Source organism: Moschus berezovskii, chromosome 15 (assembly GCF_049115385.1).
Source record: "Moschus berezovskii isolate FMDL1 chromosome 15, NW_MosBer_1.0, whole genome shotgun sequence".
In the NCBI taxonomy this organism is placed as follows: Eukaryota; Metazoa; Chordata; class Mammalia; order Artiodactyla; family Moschidae; genus Moschus; species Moschus berezovskii.
This window is the reverse complement of record NC_142474.1, coordinates 16,957,551-16,977,911: the sequence shown is the minus strand read 5'-3', so window position 1 is coordinate 16,977,911 and position 20,361 is coordinate 16,957,551. Positions and strand designations below refer to the sequence as shown.

General features: G+C 40.3%; 1 protein-coding gene across 1 annotated transcript in view; it reads left to right on the top strand.

Annotated features, from left to right (window-relative positions):
• The window catches only part of CTNNBL1 (catenin beta like 1), a 163,478-nt gene that overhangs the window by 18,061 nt on the left and 125,056 nt on the right, over nucleotides 1-20,361 (top strand). The window contains exons 2-3 of the mRNA XM_088843796.1: nucleotides 14,411-14,599; nucleotides 18,655-18,761. Of these exons, the coding sequence (XP_088699922.1) occupies nucleotides 14,411-14,599; nucleotides 18,655-18,761 (296 nt within the window). The remainder of the gene's footprint in view (nucleotides 1-14,410; nucleotides 14,600-18,654; nucleotides 18,762-20,361) is intronic.

The window sequence follows — 20,361 nt, the reverse complement described above, 5'->3', positions numbered from 1 at the left end:
TTTTCTGTTTTTTTTTAAATGCTAAAAGCCTACCAAGCTTCCAAGAAAACTTTAAAAAGGAGAGAGATGGTTCAAAACAGTTATTTTATTCTATGTATTTATTTTTTTTTTCTGTATAAGACATTATTTAATTATCTTGACCCTTGGTGAAGTTTCTTCCTGCCCAATAAGATATGCATTTTGCCTTATCTAGTCTACTAGACAGTACTGCTAGGAAACTTAAGTATCCTAAAATGTTTTTGAGGTGAGCAGTTACTAGTTTAGAATCACCTTGAAGCCACTTTTATATTCTTCCTGAGAGCATTGTGCTGGTGGGGATAGAGCTTGTAGGGGGAATTTGTAGGTTCCCAGGAGGCATTCACCCAGGCTACCAAAGAATTCCTTTTGATCGTATTCCACATGGTCATTGGTTCCCTCTGTTTTCCAGGTAGAAGAAATGTTTCTGACTCAAACTCACTTACCATCCTTGTCTTTATTGGGAATGGAGGTATTTTGCTAACTTTAGTGGTTTGTAAAGCTTCTAGAAATAGTAAAACCTTTGAGTTGAGGAAAATAAAGTGCATCCTAGACAAAAGCAGACATGAAGACATCTCTTTTCGTTGTTTTTGATGGACTCATCAACAGGCATGTGTGGAGGCCATAACACCAGATACTTCATTCAAGCCAAGAATGAGAGGTAAACCGGCACTCCAGTGCTGGAAAGTATATTGTAAAATCGTGCTACATTTGCAGACTTTAAAATGTTATCCATAATGTTGAAAAATACTCTTTGACAAGGTAGTTCAGTCGCTCAGTCATGTCCAACTCTTTGTGACCCTGTGGATTGCATCACGCCAGGCCTCCCTGTCCATCACCAACTCCCAGAGCTTGCTCAAACTCATGTCCATTGAGTTGGTCATGCCATCCAACCATCTTATCGTCTGTCGTCCCTTTCTCCTCCTGCCCTCAGTCTTTCCCAGCATCAGGATCTTTTGCAGTGAGTTCTTCTCATCAGGTAGCCAAAGTATTGGAGCTTCAACTTCAGCATCAGTCCTTCCAATGAATATTCAGGACTGGTTTCCTTGAGGATTGAGTGGTTTGATCTCCTTGCAGTCCAAGGGACTCTCAAAAGTCTTCCCCAACACCACAGTTCAAAAGCATCAATTCTTTGGTGCTCAGCTTTCTTCATACTCCAATTCTCACATCCATACATGACTACTGAAAAAACTATAGCTTTTACTAGATGGACCTTTGTTGGCAAAGTAATGTCTCTGCTTTTTAATATGCTGTCTAGGTTGGTCATAGCTTTTCTTCTAAGGAGCAAGTGTCTTTTAATTTCATGGCTGCAGTCACAATCTGCAGTGATTTTGGAGCCCAAGAAAATAAAATGTCACTTTTTCCATTGTTTCCCCATCTATTTGTCATGAAGTGATGGGGACCAGATGCCATGAGCTTAGTTTTTTGAATGTTGAGTTTTAAGCCAATATCTTTCACAAGATGCTCAGGGTAGAGTTTCACGTGAGTTCTGTCTTCCTCGAAATAAATGTGGCAGCCATTGTGTAACAGATTTGTGTGGATAAGTTTTAAGCTTTAAAAGAAATAATGGTAATATCTGATGTCCTGGACTCCAGAGATCAAAATCATGTCAAAACCCTTAAAGAAATAATAAGCAGTTGTGAAAGAGCTAGACTTTGTAAATGAATAACATGACATTTCTCATTTATGATCTGGTTCTCAGTCAGTCCTAGGCCATTCAGTATTCTCTGAATATTCCCCCCGCCCCATTTTCTAAAAATATCGTCACTTTTTCATTCCTATCTGTCTTTCTGCTAGTATATCCTCTCCCCCCACATTGCAACCACTCCTTCTGTTTGAAAGAGGAATGCAGTTTTGAGTCTTGGGTCTAAAACTATGAATAATTTGAACATTGCTATATTAATTTGTTATTTAATGTTTAAGATTAAGAGTGGACTGGTGTTCATGGTAGGTACCCACTGGGCTCAGTGTGGGTTGCCCAGATAATCTAGGGGAAGGAGTTTTACAGAAATCTCCGTATAGACAGATGACAGTAAGCTCTTCTGGTCAGTGAGCTTCCAAACAGGCCAGGAGCAACTATAGAAAAGAATTTTCCTGGCTAACAGCATGGCAGAAAAGTGACAGAAGAGATCTTAGTGTTAGCGGAATGATGATGGCAGCAGGGAAAGATGATGCAAATTACTGCCTTTGAGGTAATAGTTTCTGAAGTTGTGACTAAGCAAAGTGGATTGGGGGATTGTGTATACTGCTGCTGTCAAAGTGGGAGTTAGAGTCCAGACCCAGCTCTCTGGCTTCAGGCTCAAGTCTTGTCACTTCCTTGAGTCGTCGTTTCTTCATCTGTAAATTATGAGGTTACACAGACACTTTACTGTTCTTACCCTCTGAATACCACTTGGTGCTACCATGAGAAAATTTGCTAAGCTGTGGCCCAGGGGGGCATAAAATGATTAAAGATGTAAATACAGAACAGATGAATTCTGTCTGGTTGCTGTTATCTAAAGATCCAGGTAATTCTGAGAATATGCATACCTTGTATACATTTGCTAATTATTGTTGTTCAGTTGCTCAGTCGTGTCTGATTCTTTGTGACCTCATGGACTGCATGCAACATGCCAGGCTTCCCTGTCCTTCACCATCTCCCGGAGCTTGCTCAAACTCACGCGGATCGAGTCAGTGATGCCAACCAACCGTCTCATCCTCTGTCATCCCCTTCTGCCTTCAATCTTTCCTGCATCAGGGTGTTTTCTAATGAGTCAGCTCTTCGCATCAGGTGGCCGAGATACTAGAGCTTCAATTTCAGCATCAGTCCTTCCAATGAATATTCAGGATTGATTTCTGTAGGACTGCTGGTAGTGAATTACGATTCTTGAGTAGTACATTGGTTTAGCTCTCCTCTTCCCTTGTCATCTCTCATTGATTTAGCAACATGGGTTAAGTACCTGCTATGAGCCGGACGCTGTTGGACGCTCCGTGTGTTAGCAGCAAGGTTAGATCTCAGGACACCTACCCTTGAGGACCTAGCCTATGATTTAGTGGTGGCGTTGGAGATTTATTAATGCACATGTTGTGTACTGATAGAGGTATGATATGACACAGTGCTGAGGAAGCTCAGAGGTCTTCCTGGGCAGCATTTGGATGACTCCTTAGAGAAGGTGACCTTTGAGTTGGGGTTTAAGGCTGAGTAGGATTTCTCTCGCTGGAATAAAAGGAGAAAGGAGGGTGATCTGTTCTTCATAGTAGCACTATGTATTCACTCCATTCCAAGGCATCATTTGAATAACTGAAGGTGACTCCTGGGTCTCTTCCAGATTCTTCTCTCATTCCCTTATTGGTTGTTTTTCTGTAGCAAGGGTTCAGACCCTGTGTTACCCTGCTCATGCAATATTGAGATTACAGTGCCTCTTTTAAAATGTGGTGGCTAACTCTGTTCTATGGGACTGTAGCCAAATTGAATATTTTGCTTCTAGCAGTGCACCCTTAATGTCCATTCAGTTTTTAAAAAATTAAAGTTGGCCATCCTATTGAAAAAGACGTTTGCTAAAACTGTCCACTCTGAAGTCATATCTCCCCTGGCAGGGACTTTATGTATTTACTATTTTGAATTTAAACAGAGGACTTTACCCTGCTCATACTCTTTTGGTTCAACCAGTTAGGATTCTACCTATCTGTACTGCCATTCACCCAGTTTAGGATAGTGATCACTTCTAAGAAGGGTGATGAAACCAGATTAAGGAGGGGTACACAGTGACATGGGATTAGAGAAGGGTACATAGAACACTTTAACTGTATACTATTTTATTAAAAAAAAATCTGAAATAAATTTGGCAAAATGGTACCGTTATTCACACAATTGGGTGAGGGAGGAAGGAGAAGCTAGTAGGGAATCATGCAGAACAAGTCATGCCCAACTGGTTGTAGTCCCTTGATATTGTTACTCCTGACTAAGGCTAAGGGTTTACAATACCTGCAGAGTATCTTTATCTCAACAAAACCTTTCACAAAGTCACTCAAGTGGGCAGACAGAGAAATATAATTGTGATTATATTCTGCATCAAAAATAATTGTAAAAATCTGTTATATATGTAGGACTTTGCAGTTAGCCGTCATTAAAAGAAATTGAATCCTAGGCTCTGTTTTCTTTTCAAAGTGCTGTATCTTTATTTTACTTACTCTTACTCTCCCTTGCCTGATTAAAGACAATCCTGTGAGGTAACAGAGCAAGGGCAGAGCATTTTTATAAATGCAGGACTGGTAGGTTCAATGACTAATCTAAAGTCATGTGACTTTTAAGTGATTCGCTAGCACCCAGATTTTTCAGATTATTGGTCTCCTCTCTTTGAACTGTACTCTGTTGCTTCTTTTAGATCAGTGCAGTTCTATTGTGGTGGTTGTTCTTGGTTTGATGTCTGATATTCCCTCCAGCACCTAATAGAGTGATATTCAGGTTCTATTAGCTCAGTAAATACTTCCTAAGTGAATGAATGAATGATCATGGTTCTGGTGTAGCTCACAAAACATTCATATTGTCTGTTAAAATGGAGGTGGTTTACCTTACAATGATTTTACAAGTATCTGCCTCTGTTAGGTTTGATAAATAAAGAAACCAAATCAACATTCGGCTTTCTGATGCAACTGCAGAATTAATCAGAGAAGATGTCAAAGTAAATCACAAACGCTAAAGAATAGTTTGTACTTCCAAAAAAGAAATTATGCACACTTTTTGGAAGCGAGACGAATATATATTCAGGCTTGAATAAGGAGTAAAAATTCTTTTGGTAGGAAAAATTGTTAAGTAGGGTCTTCATGACTGGTGATTTAAATCATAAATCAGATCCATGTTGCTTGTCAGCCAATCAGATTCCAGATCGTACATGAGATCTTTGGTGATGTTTCTTTTTGATACATTTATTCCCCCCCCCCCACCTCTTGTGGACATTGTTAAAACCCACATTCTCGAGTAATTACTGTGCTCTTAGTGTCTGTAATCATTTAAATTGGGAGTTAAATAAATGAGGGTTCTGTTTAATATTTACATTGACTTTGCTTTGAGATTTTGAGGAGTTTTTGGTACCTGATTTTCCTTTCAGAAGAAAAGGTGGCATATTGCCATGATTCTTTCTAAGGCATAATATATATAATTATATGTGAATATCTGGAATTGCCACTGAGATATTTCTTAAAAATGTGATTATGATAATCCCTCATGTTGATAATAGTGCTTTATAGTTTACACAAAGCCCCTTTGTAAGATGTTTTAATCATCACAACAACCCTTCGAGTGGATAGAATTTTCTGTCTTTGATGACTTTGATCCCTAATTATGAACTCTGGCTGATGATACTTGCAGCATTAGAGATTGTGAGCTTTTTCAGTTCTGGTGCCTCAAGCAAATTTGCAAGGGAGCCCTGATGTTAACTTTGGCAGGTTTCATGCCTGCAAATATTGATTGAGCCAGAAGCCCTAGTTGTAAAATGTCACCAGTGAATGTGCAGCCAGCAAAGGCAAGGGAAAACTCATTACTGCAGCTCATCTGTAACTTCTGGGTCAGGCCACTCACTACCATCTGGTCAAAATGAATGTTTGAAAACTCCTTTTTATTCTGACAAAATGTAATCAGGCGAGGTTAACAGCAGATGATTTCTGAGCACTTCGAATTGGTTAGAGCAATCCGTCCACAATCTTGGGTTTGTGGAATTCCATATGTCTAATCATCTGAAGAGGTATCGGAAAACTTTAAAATTATAAAATCCCAAAATAAAGGTAGGAAGGAATTTAATTATGTATATACCTCCCTTAGCTGTGTTGCATATACTCTTCCCCTCTCATATTGAAAGTGTTTATTCTGAAAAAGAAAAGGCAATGGGAGAGGCAGAATGAAATAGGATTACTGGCTTAAAATCTAAAGATTATTTTTTTAATGTGAGAGTGAGACTAAACCAATTTTATATTGCTTTAAGGAGAAAGATTATGGACTGGGGAAGAAAATTGTAAGTTGAAAGGTTTCTCCTTAATTGAATGAACTCTGAGTGATCCGGAGATGGAGGGGGTGCAGTTTTTAGGGAGAAGGTTAAGTTTGGTCACCAAAGTGTTCAGAAAGCCCCAACCTATACCACAATGTTTTAAAGGGTCTTCACACCTTGGAAAGATAATCCAGTTAGATGAAGGGTTCCTGAAGTCTGGATTGTCTCTAGCGCCTCAGAATTATCGCACAAGGTTTCGAATCCAGATGTACACAAGCATTTTCTGTAGAATGAATCTCAGTCTTTCAAAATTGATCAGTCTCTTTCTCTGTTTCTATCAGCTCTGCTCTTCTCTCTCTCAGAAATATGGTAGTTAACAAATTCAATGGAAAAGTATTACCAAATACATAGAAACTATTTGTTGTCATTGTGTATTTTCTCACTCATTGGATACTAAAAAATGCAGCTGGGTATGGGGTCTGTCAAATATGTTGACATTAAAAATGGGATCCTTATTTTAAAAACTGATCATGGTCAACACCCTTTCCAACCTTGAATTTCTTTGATTTTTGAGTCAGGTGTGTCCAAGAGAGATACATGTATTGTCTTCTATGGGCTGAACTGTGATCAGCACTTTAGAAACACTGGCCTTTATGTGTATACATACATATATACACAAACGTCTGTGTGAAAGCGGTTGTTGTTCCTAGTTTGTAGATTGAAAAAACTCAAACCTGGAATGAGTAAGTTACTTTCCAGGGCTGCTAAGTAAAGGGACCAGGATCTGAATTTAGGAAAATCTGACTCCAGAATTCCTTCTCCAAACAGGATATCACACTGCACACATGTTAGGACTGACTGATTAGTATGGCAAAGGAGGAAATGAACTATATTGGGAATTAGAAGCCTTATATTATTACCTACCACAGACAAGGTGCTTAAACACACTGAGCTCAGATTTCCCTATTTCTAAAAAAAGAGGGACAAACTAGATTATCTCTTTCATCTTTCTGAGTCTCTCCTATTGTTTGATATTTAGGAAATGGCACTTTGTGCCCCCACTTGGAAAGCCCATATTCTGAAGATATGTGACCTGCTTGGTGCTAGGCAAAGAATTCCTGGTTTATTATAAAGTTAACAGATTTCCTTTGAGTTTTTCCATTTCCTTAATAAAATTGAACATATTTTTTCTGCCATTAACATCAGAGTACATTTTGTGAAAATTACTCCATTTCTTAGCCAGGTAACTCAGAATATTGAGCTACATTTAGATGTTCCCCCCACAAATGCACATCTACATTATATCCTGGTACAAATGTGCTCTTCACATTAATAATTGCACTGTGTGTTTTCATAATTTATCATAATGATACCATTATTGCTTATTATAGAAGTCCCCTTTCTTCCCCCCGATCCCCAAGTCTAATTGAGGTCGAGACAGACCATAAATGCGATAATATAGATTGCATGCTCAGAGGAAATGGAGTTGGTTTCATAGTGGAGTTTTAATTTAGGATTCGTTCTGGTGAGGTAGCCTCTTCCTATGGTACATTACTTTGAGCCCAATATAACTGCATTTTCCCACAGCCCCTCATTATAGCTACAGCTTCTCATTGCTTTTTAATTAAAAAGAGAGAGAGAGAAAGAGAGAGAGGGAAAAAATGAAACCTAAAGCTTTAGGTTGGATATTGTCTGCGTGTGCAGGGAGTATTCTAGGCAGATTGCTTATTTAATTTTTTAATGCTTTCAAAGCTTTCACTGAGATGTCTTGATTTTTATTTCTAGTCAAATGGGTATATATATATATATATCTCATCCATCATACACAAACACACAGATGTCAAGATTTTTGAAAAGTTAAAACTATATATTTATATATGCATATATATATATATATACACATATAATATATATGTAATATGTATTCTTGGAGCTTCCTATTGGCTTTGAGCATGTGGGAACCCTTTGTGTAGCCTAGAAAGGATACCAGCTGTATCCTGTAGTTGCCTGGTGGCAAACGCTTGGTGAGCATTTATTGTACTCACCACCTATTGGGAGTAAGGCAGGGAATTGGAGAAGACTGTAAAAATCCTTAAAGGCTGATGTTCTAGTACATCAGAAGTTAGGAGTTAATCATTTTTCTGCTGTGGGCTGCAGCAGCCGAGAAATGACTTTATTAAGAACAGTTTCTTTTGTTATTCCTTCATCTTGAGGGATCCAAACACCTTTCAGATACCCAAACAAATTAATCTCCAAAGGTGACTGGTAAGAATGGCTTAATCCTCTTGGGATTGGTTGTGTGAGACACAGGAGACCTCAGGCCTGAGCTGCTGACCTCTCTCTGACAGTCTGTGAGTGTTCTGTTTCTTTTCTGGAGCCAGAGCCCTTTGGCTCTTCCGTAGTGAAATCAGTTTGACAGCTCCTCGGTTCTTCCCTGCCTGCATATTCTTGCTTTGTTTTATGCAACTGAGCACTCCCTCAGTGGTGAATATGGGTAAATATAATCTAGAAGTTTATTTCTGGGTCAGGGTGTTGTTAGCTTCATGGGTTTTAATGGGTGATCTTCCATAAATAGGACTTCAGCTTTGTATGAGTGCCTATTTCATTCAGTATTGCCAGAAACCCAGTTTTATTTTGACATTATCAGGGAACAGGAACCCCTCAGATGAAAATTCCTTAGATCTGGGATATCAGTAAGGTAGCCACTAGCTGTATATGTCTGTTGGGCACTAAAATGGGGCTAGGTCTGTGATGAGATGCATCACGAGTGTAAAATACATCCACCAAATTCCAAAGGCTTAGTATTAAAAAAAAAATAGTGAAATACATCATAAGTAATTTTTTATATTCATTGCATGTTGAAATGATAATATTTTAGGTACATTGGATTAAATATATTACAATTAATTTTGCATATTTCTTTTTACTTTATAAAATTTGGCAGCTAAAAAATTTTAAATTACATCTTTGGCTTGCAGAATATTTTGACTGACTGCTGTGTCCTAGACTTTTAAGCCCCTTGATAGCAAAGCAGTGTTTGTCTTATTTTCACATGTGTCTCTAGTCCCCAGCACAGTGCCTTACATATAGTTGGCATTTACTATATATTTGTTAAAGAAATTAATTTTTAACCTTTAATACTTAGAGTGGTCAGATTTCAGAAATGAATAGAAATTTCTCTATTTTGAGGGTCTTTAGTATCTGAAAAAGAGAGAATTGAGAGTTGAGAAGAGAAGTGAACAGAAGTTATTAAAATTTTGCCTTGGGAGAGAAAAATGCTGAAATAAAACATATATCCAGGTCTTTGAGCAATTATCCATCTGTTGGAGAGTGGGATGGGAAGCTGGTATGTTGGTGAAGGAGCCATGTTGAACTATCCCAGTGGGTTTTCCTGTGTTTGTTCTGTCATAGAGTTGTCCTCCATGAGAGGACAGCTGAATACCCTGTGTGAAGAAGAAGGAAATTGGAGATACAGTGGGTAAACCTAAAGGTTGCCCTCTTAGGAATGTGCTTAAAATTCTTCATGAAGATTAGCAAAGCTATTCTTGTCTCCAGAATCCATTCTAGCAGTCCATCCCAGGTCTCCATTTAGACATTACCCTATTGGAAGCCTGGGACCGGTACTAGGCCAGGCTGATTACTCGAGGATCCTTCAGGCTTTGGAGTTCTGTAATAAGTTATTTGTTGAATGAGTGGCCTGCTGCTGCTGCTAAGTCACTTCAGTCATGTCCGACTCTGTGTGACCCCTTAGACGGAAGCCCACCAGGCTCCCCCGTCCCTGGGATTCTCCAGGCAAGAACACTGGAGTGGGTTGCCATTTTCTTCTCCAATGTGTGAAAGTGAAAAGTGAAAGTGAAGTTGCTCAGTCGTGTCTGACCCTTAGCGACCCCACAGACTGCAGCCTACCAGGCTCCTCCATCCATGGGATTTTCTGGGCAAGAGTACTGGAGTGGCTTGCCATTGCCTTCTCCAATGAGTGGCCTAGCAAATGCTATTTTAACTTGGCTGAGGTCTTTTATGACTTAGGTTCATGGGTATTTGTTCTCGCCTGAAAGTCCCTCAAATCTGTCTCAGTTAGGGTTCTGGAATCATGGAAATTGGCAAACTTCCCAGAGATCAGTTTCAACTTTTAGAAGGCACCAGGTTGTCTTTACAAGCGTTTATTAAAGGATCTCAGGCATCCTGTCTCCCTGCTTATAAAATAGAACTGTTAACTACTTCTTGTCCCCAGAGATGGGGTGAAGATGAAAAGGAGCACTTTAAGTTCTGTAGAAGTAAAGTGCTATTTCATTGGAAATTATTATTATCAGTGGTAAAAATGAAACACCTCCCTGACCTCTAAAACGTTTGTTTTACAGTAGTGGATTAGAAGATGTGTTCGAAAGAGCCATTGCCAGTGTTCCTTTTTTCTTTTTTGCATTTTTTAGCTGTGGCTGAATTTAGCTTTCCCCTTTAACTGTGGTCCGCTGCCTTTTCTCTCTACTCTGAGATAAACAATCCAGAAATCTCCTCTCCGTGGAGAACTATGGAGTTCATGCTTTGACTTGGCTGCTGCAATAGACTCACACTAATCAGAACCACAGCAGGGCTTATTTTATGAGCCCGAAAGAATTAGTGCTCCCAGGAGGGCTGAAGTTCCTTACCTGCTGGGGAGCTACAGATTTCCAGTTTAGAGCCTGCCCTCCTTTCGGAGCTAACTACCTCCTTCTCATTCTCACATGAAAACCACCACCTCCTTTTCCTTGTACTCTGTGGTTACTGCCATGTTGATTTCCTTTTTCTTCTTCTCCTTTTTAAAATGTAGACGGGTAATAATGGCAGCAATTTTGGTAATTTTTATATTTATGGAAATAGAGTGTGATCATATGAAAGTATAATCTATCCCAGGGAGACTCAGAATCAGAGCGAAAAATAGCAGGTGGTACCCCACAAACCAAATTGTCTAATGTGAGTTTTCTAAGCTGAGACTTACTGAAGCACCTGGTATGTGGACCCAGCAGGGTACTTGAATATAGAGGGGAATGACTTTGAACCACTGGGGTGGCGGAGTTCAGTAACAGTGTGGCTTATAAGTCACAACATGAGATGTGTAACATGTGGAAGAGAAATTTGTCTGTTATCACCAAACAACTTAGCAGGATGGCAGTGAATGCGGCATTTTCTTCACTTTGCTAATAACATACCACATTGCACCCAGCACACTGTTGGTTTGTGCAGTTAATATAACAGATAAAGAAAAGCTCATTGAAGAGTCTAACACAAGTGTATTGTGTTGGGGAAGACACAATCATTTGATGAATTAACTTATAGAAATAATTTTATATGCCTCCCAGGTGGCTCAGTGGTAAAGAATCCACCTGCCAAGCAGGAGACGTGGGTTCGATCCCTATGTTGGGAAGATCCCCTGGAGAAAGAAACGGCAACCCACTCCAGTATTCTTGCCTGGGAAGTCCCATGGACAGAGGAGCCTGGCAGACTGCAGTCTATGGGGTCTCAAAAGAGTCTTACATGACTTAGAAACTAAACAACAAAAATAATTTCAATTTGTCTAGTACTGTTATATGAATAATTTAGAGTTCTTTCACTAATGTTTGCAGCCATTTGGTACAAACTTCCAGTTATGAGATAAATAAGTTCTGGGAATCTAATGTATAACAGAATGACTATAGTTAATAATACTGTATTATGTACTTGAAAGTTACTAAGATCTTAAATGTCCTTGCCATCGGGGGTGGGGGAAAATATAATTACGTGAGGTGTTAGAGTTGTTAACTCACCTTATTGTGGTGTTCGCAATATGTGTGTGAATCACATCATGTTGTCATATGTACACTTTAAACTTGCACAGTGATTAAGTTTTTAATGTCAGTTTATATTAACTGACATTAATATAATGTCAGCTATATCTCAATAAAGCTGAAAAAAAATGGTTCAGATACACAAAGAAACATTTGTTTTTAACTGCACAGGAAGAAAAAGGTTGTAATCTCCATTTTCAGATGAGAAAACGAAAGCTTAGAGACATTAAATGAGGTGCCCGAAGTTGCACAGTAGTACTTCGAGCTGAATGGAGGTATTGGGCTGTTGGGTGTCTAGGGCAGTGCTCTTTCTCCTCAGTTCTGAAGCCCATTTCAGAAGTGCCCTGTTTTATTCCAGTTGAATGGTAAGCAGTTGTAAAAACTGCTGTTTGTGACCATGGGTAATCATTGACCTTTGACCTTACTGTATTCGCCTGTAAAGTAGGAGTTTAAAGTTCTGTAGACCCTTGGAAGTTATATATGTAGTATTCTCTGTTTGAGCTGCTTGTGAGTGACTGTAATCTGTCTCAGACCTGAATTAAAACCATGTGCTGCTACCAAAGATATTTTTCACAGAACTAGAACAAATAATCTCACAATTTGTATGGAAATACAAAAAACCTTGAATAGCCAAAGCAATCTTGAGGAATAAAAATGGAACTGGGGGAATTAACCTGCCGGACTTCAGGCTCTACTACAAAGCCACAGTCATCAAGACAGTATGGTACTGGCATAAAGACAGAAATATAGATCAATGGAACAAAATAGAAAGCCCAGAGATAAATCCACGCATCTATGGTCACCTCATCTTTGACAAAGGAGGCAAGAATATAAAATGGAGAAAAGACAGTCTCTTTAACAAGTGGTGCTGGGAAAACTGGTCAGCCACCTGTAAAAGAATGAAACTAGAACACTTCCTAACACCATACACCAAAATAAACTCAAAATGGATTAGAGAGCTAAATGTAAGACCAGAAACTATAAAACTCTTAGAGGAGAACGTAGGCAAAACACTCTCCGACATAAATCACAGCAGGATCCTCCATGACCCACCTCCCAGAATATTGGAAATAAAAGCAAAAATAAACAAATGGGACCTAATTAAAATCAAAAGCTTCTGCACAGCAAAGGAAACTATAAGTAAGGTGAAAAGACAGCCTTCAGAATAGGAGAAAATAATAGCAAATGAAGCAACTGATAAAGGATTAATCTCCAAATTATACAAGCAGCTCCTGCAGCTCAATTCCAGAAAAATAAATGACACAATCAAAAAATGGGCCAAAGAACTAAACAGAAATTTCTCCAAAGAAGACATAAAGATGGCTAACAAACACATGAAAAAATGCTCAACATCCCTCATAATCAGAGAGATGCAAATCAAAACCACAATGAGATACCATTTCACACCAGTCAGAATGGCTGCTATCCAAAAGTCTACATGCAATAAATGCTGGAGAGGATGTGGAGAGAAAGGAACCCTCTTACACTGTTGGTGGGAATGCAAACTAGTATAGCCACTATGGAGAACAGTGTGGAGATTCCTCAAAAAATTGGAAATAGAACTGCCATATGATCCAGCAATCGCACTCCTGGGCATACACACCGAGGAAACCAGAATTGAAAGAGACACGTGTACTCCAATGTTCATTGCAGCACTGTATATAATAGCCAGGACATGGAAGCAACCTAGATGTCCATCTGCAGACGAATGGATAAGAAAGCTTTGGTACATATACACAATGGAGTATTATTCAGCCATTAAAAAGAATACATTTGAATCAGTTCTAATGAGGTGGATGAAACTGGAGCCTATTATACAGAGTGAAGTAAGCCAGAAAGAAAAACACCAATACAGTATACTAACACATATATATGGAATTTAGAAAGATGCAAATGATAACCCTGTATACGAGACAGCAAAAGAGACACAGATGTATAGAACAGTCTTTGGGACTCTATGGGAGAGGGTGAGGGTGGGATGATTTGGGAGAATGGCATTGAAACACGTATGTTGTCATATGTGAAACAAATCACTAGTTCAGGGTCAATGCATGTTATAGGATGCTCGGGGCTGGCATGCGGGGATGACCCAGAGGGAGGATAAAGGGAGGAGGGAGGTGGGAGGGGGGTTCAGGAGGGGGAACTTATGTAAACCCGGGGCAAATTCATATCAATGTATGGCAAAACCAACCAATATAATATTGTAAAATAATTTGCCTCCAATAAAAAATAAATTAACTACAAAAAAAAAATAAAAAAAAATAAAACCATGTGCTAAGGGATTGGTGTTGGAGACTGAATCCTAACTATTAAATTGAGCTTAATTAGCTCAAAGTGACTTTGTTCCCTGTGGTTTCTGTATAAACGAGAACTTTTGTGAAGGGCTAACCTTTGTGTCTTGAAAAAATTCTGTAACAAAGCCCACTATCTTGTAGGTGACTGTAACCCTGTATGTATAGAATCGCTATGGGCCTGAAAAATAACGACTTAGAGCGTTACTGCATTTTGTGGTAGACATTTTGTGCTCTGGTGCTTTTCTGTCAGGGAATTTTTGAACACTTTTGGAATATTTGGTGTGTATGCCTTTCTACATATTTCCAGCTCTGAAACTCTGTGTTTCTTTTTTGTCTTTCTTAGCCCAACAGGGGCACAAAACGTCCCCGGGATGACGAAGAGGAAGAGCTGAAGATGCGTCGGAGACAAGCTGGTACTCGAGAGCGTGGCCGCTATCGGGAGGAGGAGATGACTGTGGTGGAAGAAGCAGATGATGACAAAAAACGGCTGCTTCAGATTATCGACAGAGAGGGTGAGGAGGAAGAAGAAGAGGTAAGGTGGCAGAAATGGGCTGGGGGCTGAGATGCTCAGCCTCGATGCAGTATCTGTAGAGATACATTTAATTTGGGATTAAATGCTTAGTTTCTCTGAGCTTCCCAGCTTAATCTGTAAAATGGGGTTAAGAATATTTGTTTCACTGTGTTGATATGAAGGTTAAGTGGTGTTTGGAAGGCGTTTTGCAAAGTGTGAAGAGCATTACAGATAGAGGTTTTAAATTATTCTGGATTATATATTATAATTGAGACCCAAGCACTGAACTGTGGGGCTGTTGGTGTGGACTGAGGAGGATCACGGTGGTTTCCTAGCCCATACTGAGGACACATAGAAGACACTCATTTTTAAGCACAGTCAATAGTCTTTGAAAGAGGAATAGAATTTTATCAAACGAGTGGAAGAAGGGCCTTTCAGGCAGTTAAAATGGTTTTACCAGAGCAGCAAAGTTGAAATTACAGGAGGAGGTAAGGGATTAGGTATTTAGATGTGATTGAAAAAGTGGTGTTTAGGGAAAGAGCTGCCCAAGCCCTTTCTATTCGCTGTTCCTCAAGTTGCCTCAGGGCCTTTGCACTCACTTCTGCCTCTGAACCTTTAAGCCATTCTCTTAGCTCTCTCACCACTGTATTCTGCATACGGTCTTCACAGCACTTGCCATGATCTGAAATTCCTATTTGTTATTTTCCTCATTTGTTATCCTCTCCCCAGCCTCCTCTGAAAACGGGGACTGGCTGGGTTTTGTTCACAGCTGTATCTCTAGCATTCGAGCAATGCCTAGCTCTTGGTGTAGGCCCTTAACTAATACTTATTGAATGAATAAATGAATGAAGCTGAAAAGAACAGAGGTAAAATATCCGCGATTAAAAATCAAATGACCTTGCCTTTGTGTTTTTTGAAATCCTGAAGTGGTTAACTTGTATATTATTTCACCCTGGCATTTTGTTCAATATGAATTATGGAAATAGATTCTTAAGAGCCAGCTGTTTTTTGGTTCCCTCAAAGACATGATGCTAAGTTTGGATTTAAAAAAATGAAGCTGGAGTGTGAATCTGAGAAGAAAAAAGAAATTGATTCATATTCTGAAAAAGGTCTTTACTGTGTTATGACAGTAGCCCTCTCCTCATTAGGATTTGTACCACTGCTAATTTGGGGGTCTGCCCCTAAAAGGTGGTGACACTTTGGAAATCTGTGGTGGGAGACAGTCCTGAATTTCCTCTCTGAGGACAGCAGTCCTGCCAGCCTTAGACAAACTGTGTGTAGCACATTCTCCCTCTCGCCCTCCCTCCGCACTAGCTTCTGCTCAATCTGTTATCCCTGCAGCAGCAGTTAATTGGCAGGTATAATTCCCGTGTCGGGCACTGCTGGTTCTGGGGGATTAGGCTAGTAGCTGTCATGGGTAAATGGTTTCTAGCCTGGGAGACAGAAATGCAGTGTGGGACCAGCCCTTCTGTGAAGGGACAGGGAAAGAGAGATCGCTTTGTAAAAATGACACATGGAAGGCTACAAGTCCAGGAGTTATTTTCTCTTTGCCACCGAAGTCCCATTTGATGAAAAACAAGTGATGTTTGCCCCTGTAAAGTCACGTGAACTTGTAAAATATGATTGTCCTTTTTGTGCTACATCACCAGCATTCATCTTTCTGAAATCTCCCTCTGGTTTCTGACGTTGAGCTATTGGAGATACTGCTGTGGCCGATGACTAAGACTGATAATTCAGTTTTTCCCCAGGTTGGAGACAGATTAAAGGAGGGAAGGCCAAACCCTGGAGAGGCTAAGACTTTGGGAATCCTATGAGAGCTGTATTATTAACACTAATAAAGTTTTCTTCTACAGGGTGGGCAGGATGTTAGCTAAGGGAAAGAAGAGCCATGGGTATTGAAGTTGCTTAAAAGTGATTTAACCCTTTCCTAGAAATTTATTTTTTAGTTAAATCCCAGTGATAAGTTGGGTACATTAACAGTCACGCTAAGAGTTACAATAAGGGCCTCCCAGGTCGCTCAATGATAAAGAATTCACCTGCAAAGCAGGTGACACAGGTTTGATCCCTGGGTCAGGAAGATCCCCTGGAGAAGGAAATGGCAACCCACTCCAGTATTCTTGCCTGGGAAATCCCAGGGATAGAGGAACCTGGCGGGCTACAGTCCATGGGGTCACAAGAGTCAGACATGACTTAGCGACTAACCAAGCTACAATGAGTTACAATAATAGCTTACATTAATATAGTGTCATGTAGTTTATAAAACAGACCTATGTGCTTCATGTCTTTAGGTCATCTCTGTGACCTTGAAAGGTAGAGGTGATAGTTTTCCCCTCTGTGCTTGCCTTCCTTCCTTCCTTCAGCAGATCTTCACCGGATGCCTCCTGTATGCCAGGCCCTATCCTGGGCCCTGGAGAGTCAGCAGTGAACAGTAGACACGGGCCACCAACGGGGCTTTGGGGTTGGTGAGGTTACTGGCCAAATCCTGCCAGACCATCCTTATACAGGTCATGGGAACAATTTGGAATTTTATTCGAAATGCGAGTGGATGAACTCACGTGTGAGGTAGAATCAGTGAGACTTGGTGAGGGTTTGAAGATATTCAGCACAGCAACATTGCTACGTGGGGGGTAAGCAGTGAAGCTAAAGCTCCGAGTCCTGGCTGGGCCAGAGCACTGACTTCAGTTTCTACCAAGTCAGGGAACTTCTCTTTAAAGCCATAGACACTGGGAAGCAGGCTGTGGGTTTAGGAGGGCGGTTCCAACAGAGTACTTCAGGGTCCAGGAGTCACTGATTAAAAATCTAAGAAATGTGACATGCCCAAATGAATGTTACAGGTATCTCCCATTTAAAACTCAATATGTTAGAATCTAAATTTAATAAAATGATAGCTAACATTTTGGGGAACTTAAAAGAATTATGAGATGATTCAGTGCTTTCCAAAAGGATCTATTTCTGGTTCTCTTAATGGCAGTTTCTTTCGGTGTGAGTTATGGTCAGTGACTACAAAGCTGTGAAGCTAGGAGTTGGGAGAGTGTTAGAGAGGCAGAGTGAACTGCAGCACATTAAACTGGGAAATAAACTGAAGAAAAAGCATTTCTGAAATTTTAGTGTAGATTTTTTTTTTTTTGAGGAAATGATTCTGTTTTCAAAAATTCATTTTATTTATCTTTGTAGGTATTATTCCATTATATGAGAAGTGAGAAAACTATGTGGCCTGCTGGGGTTTTTTTCTTATGCTTACTCTGAGCGAGGTTACTAAATTCTTGTTGCTGTATCAGGATTCTAGGTCCCTGTTTGTTTCCCTTCTCAGCAGCTAGGATGGGCTAGATACAGTAATGTATAAGAAATGTAATGTATAAGAAACACAAAGCAGTGACTGTTGCTGCTTAACAACCATTCTTATCTTGTGTGTGTGTGCTTAGTCACTCAGTCATGACCGACTCTTTGTGACACCATGGACTGTGGCCCATCAGGCTCCTCTGTCCATGGGGATTCTCCAGGCAAGAATACTGGAGGGGGTTGCCATTTCCTCCTCCAGGGGATCTTCCCAACCCAGGGATTGAACCCAGGTCTCCCGCATTGCAGGTGGGTATACAAAAATAGTCTCCACAGTTTGCTGACCCCTGGTGTGGGGAAAAGATTGAGGGCCACTGTCACTGACTCAGGGTTTGACCTTGAACAAGTTCTTTTAAACCTCTGAAGGTTATCTTACCTGTATGAAAGAAGAGAAAGACGAGATAAATATTATATAACATTAATTTACTATTATCGCTTACTCCAATGCCATACAGTATGCTCAAGAAGTATTTGTTGAATGAGTGAATCTTTAACACCTTAAGCTGAACTTCCTGGGCTAAATGTGAGACACACAGAGTAATGATACTAAGCAGCACGTAGTGTAGACCCTTAGCCCTCATTCTAATGGGGGTACGGGGGAGTATGTGTGTATTGTACACTTAATCCAGAAAGGTGAGTGGCAGAGTGGCACAGGAAGAGCCACTGGAAGGAAGTAGTGATTAGTGAATAAGGAACAACCCCTTTGGTCTGAAATTATTGCATTTGTCTCTTGACACCAGGAGGAACCATTGGATGAAAGCTCAGTGAAGAAAATGATCCTGACATTTGAGAAAAGATCATACAAAAACCAGGAGTTGAGGATCAAGTTTCCAGACAATCCAGAGAAGTAAGGCTCCGTTTTGCTGTTCTTTGCCCCTTCTCCTCTGAGGTGTTTTGTTTGCTATTTTTTGTTTTGCTCTTTGTGTGTTTTGTCAGCTTCAGTTTCTGTGCTTTGGGTCGGGAGTCCCAGGATGACTCACGTGTTTGGGAAATCACTAGAAGTTCTCTCGGGACTTGGAATCAGTGGTACTGTCAGATACACAGTAGGATCAGCAAGGGGGAAAGACACATCAGGCTGTTTGGAGACATTCATATACAGGCTTCCTGTGTTTTCTTCCGCCCCCCCGGGAGGGGTCAGCAGCCAGGCTTCTTCTTCCAGCAATGCAATACATCATCGCATGTGCTCTGTTTCTGTTAGGGAAGCCCATTTGAGACTGAGACCAGGGTATTTATTGAAGACAGACCCTGGCATTCTCTGCCAGCAACAACTACTAAAACTCCAGACTCACAGACGGAAAGCAGATGTTCAGTGCCCCAGATGGGCAAAGCAACCTTATCACTTAGGAACTGTTTCAAAAGCCAGGTTCCCAGATGCCAGCCTAGGACCTGTTTACTCTTTTTGCATTTCTCTTCAAGGCCCCTAGAAAACTGACCATGGCTGCCAGTAGCTATAGCTTTACTTCCGAGAAAATGTCAAAGGCTTTGGGGTTAGACAGATATGGGTGTGACTCCCACATGACCTTCAGTAAGTCAGGTCTCCGTTCTTAGCCGCAGGTGTGGCATCTGTGTAAAGAAGTAGTACCTCCTTCCCAGGGTTGCTGTGAGAAACAAATGAGAATAATGACAAGGTTTCAGCTCCATATCCGGTGCATAGTAAGTGCTCATGAAACGATAGTTAATCTGATTGTTCCTCAGTGCACCGTGAAGCGCTGTAATGAAGACTCTGATAACTTTCAGTCAGTGTTGAATCCCCAGGAAGTAGATTTTCGTATTTATTCAGATTTTAATGTCCTAAATCTCTTTTTCTCCCTTCCTCCCTTCCAGGACGTATACTTTTAATGAATCTTAATATTATCCCTAGGCAATGAGGAGTTGAGAAGTATAGTCTTTGAACTCAAGTTTAAAGATTACTAGGGGACAAAGAGCTCTGCTCAGTGTTATGTGGCAGCCTAAATGGGAGGAGAGATTGGGGAGAATGGATACATGTATATGTATGGCTGAGTCCCTTTGCTGTCCCCTTGAATCTGTCACAACATTGTTAATTGGCTATACTCCAATATAAAATAAAAGGTTTAAAAACAAATGGACAAACAAAAATTACTAGGGAGACTGACTGTAAATAGATGGTAGAACAAAGTATACTTTAAAAGAACTACAAGAGGAAGAAGCAGTGAATAACAAGTTGGGGCTTATTGATACCTTCACAGAAGAAGTGGTATTTGAGCTGATTTTGATTTTAGTTAGGTCGAAAAGAACAGGGAAAGGCATGCCAGGCAGTGTGACCAGCAGGAACAGAGGCACAGGGGTATCAGAGGGCATTCTATTCTCACGTCAACCTGGGAAGGCTGGTGTCCACTGCGTTGTCTCTGTACGGTAGATGAGGAGGTGGAGAGAGGAGAATCTGGTTACCCGACCTCAGGCCACAGCCCCCTTTGATGGTAGGAGTA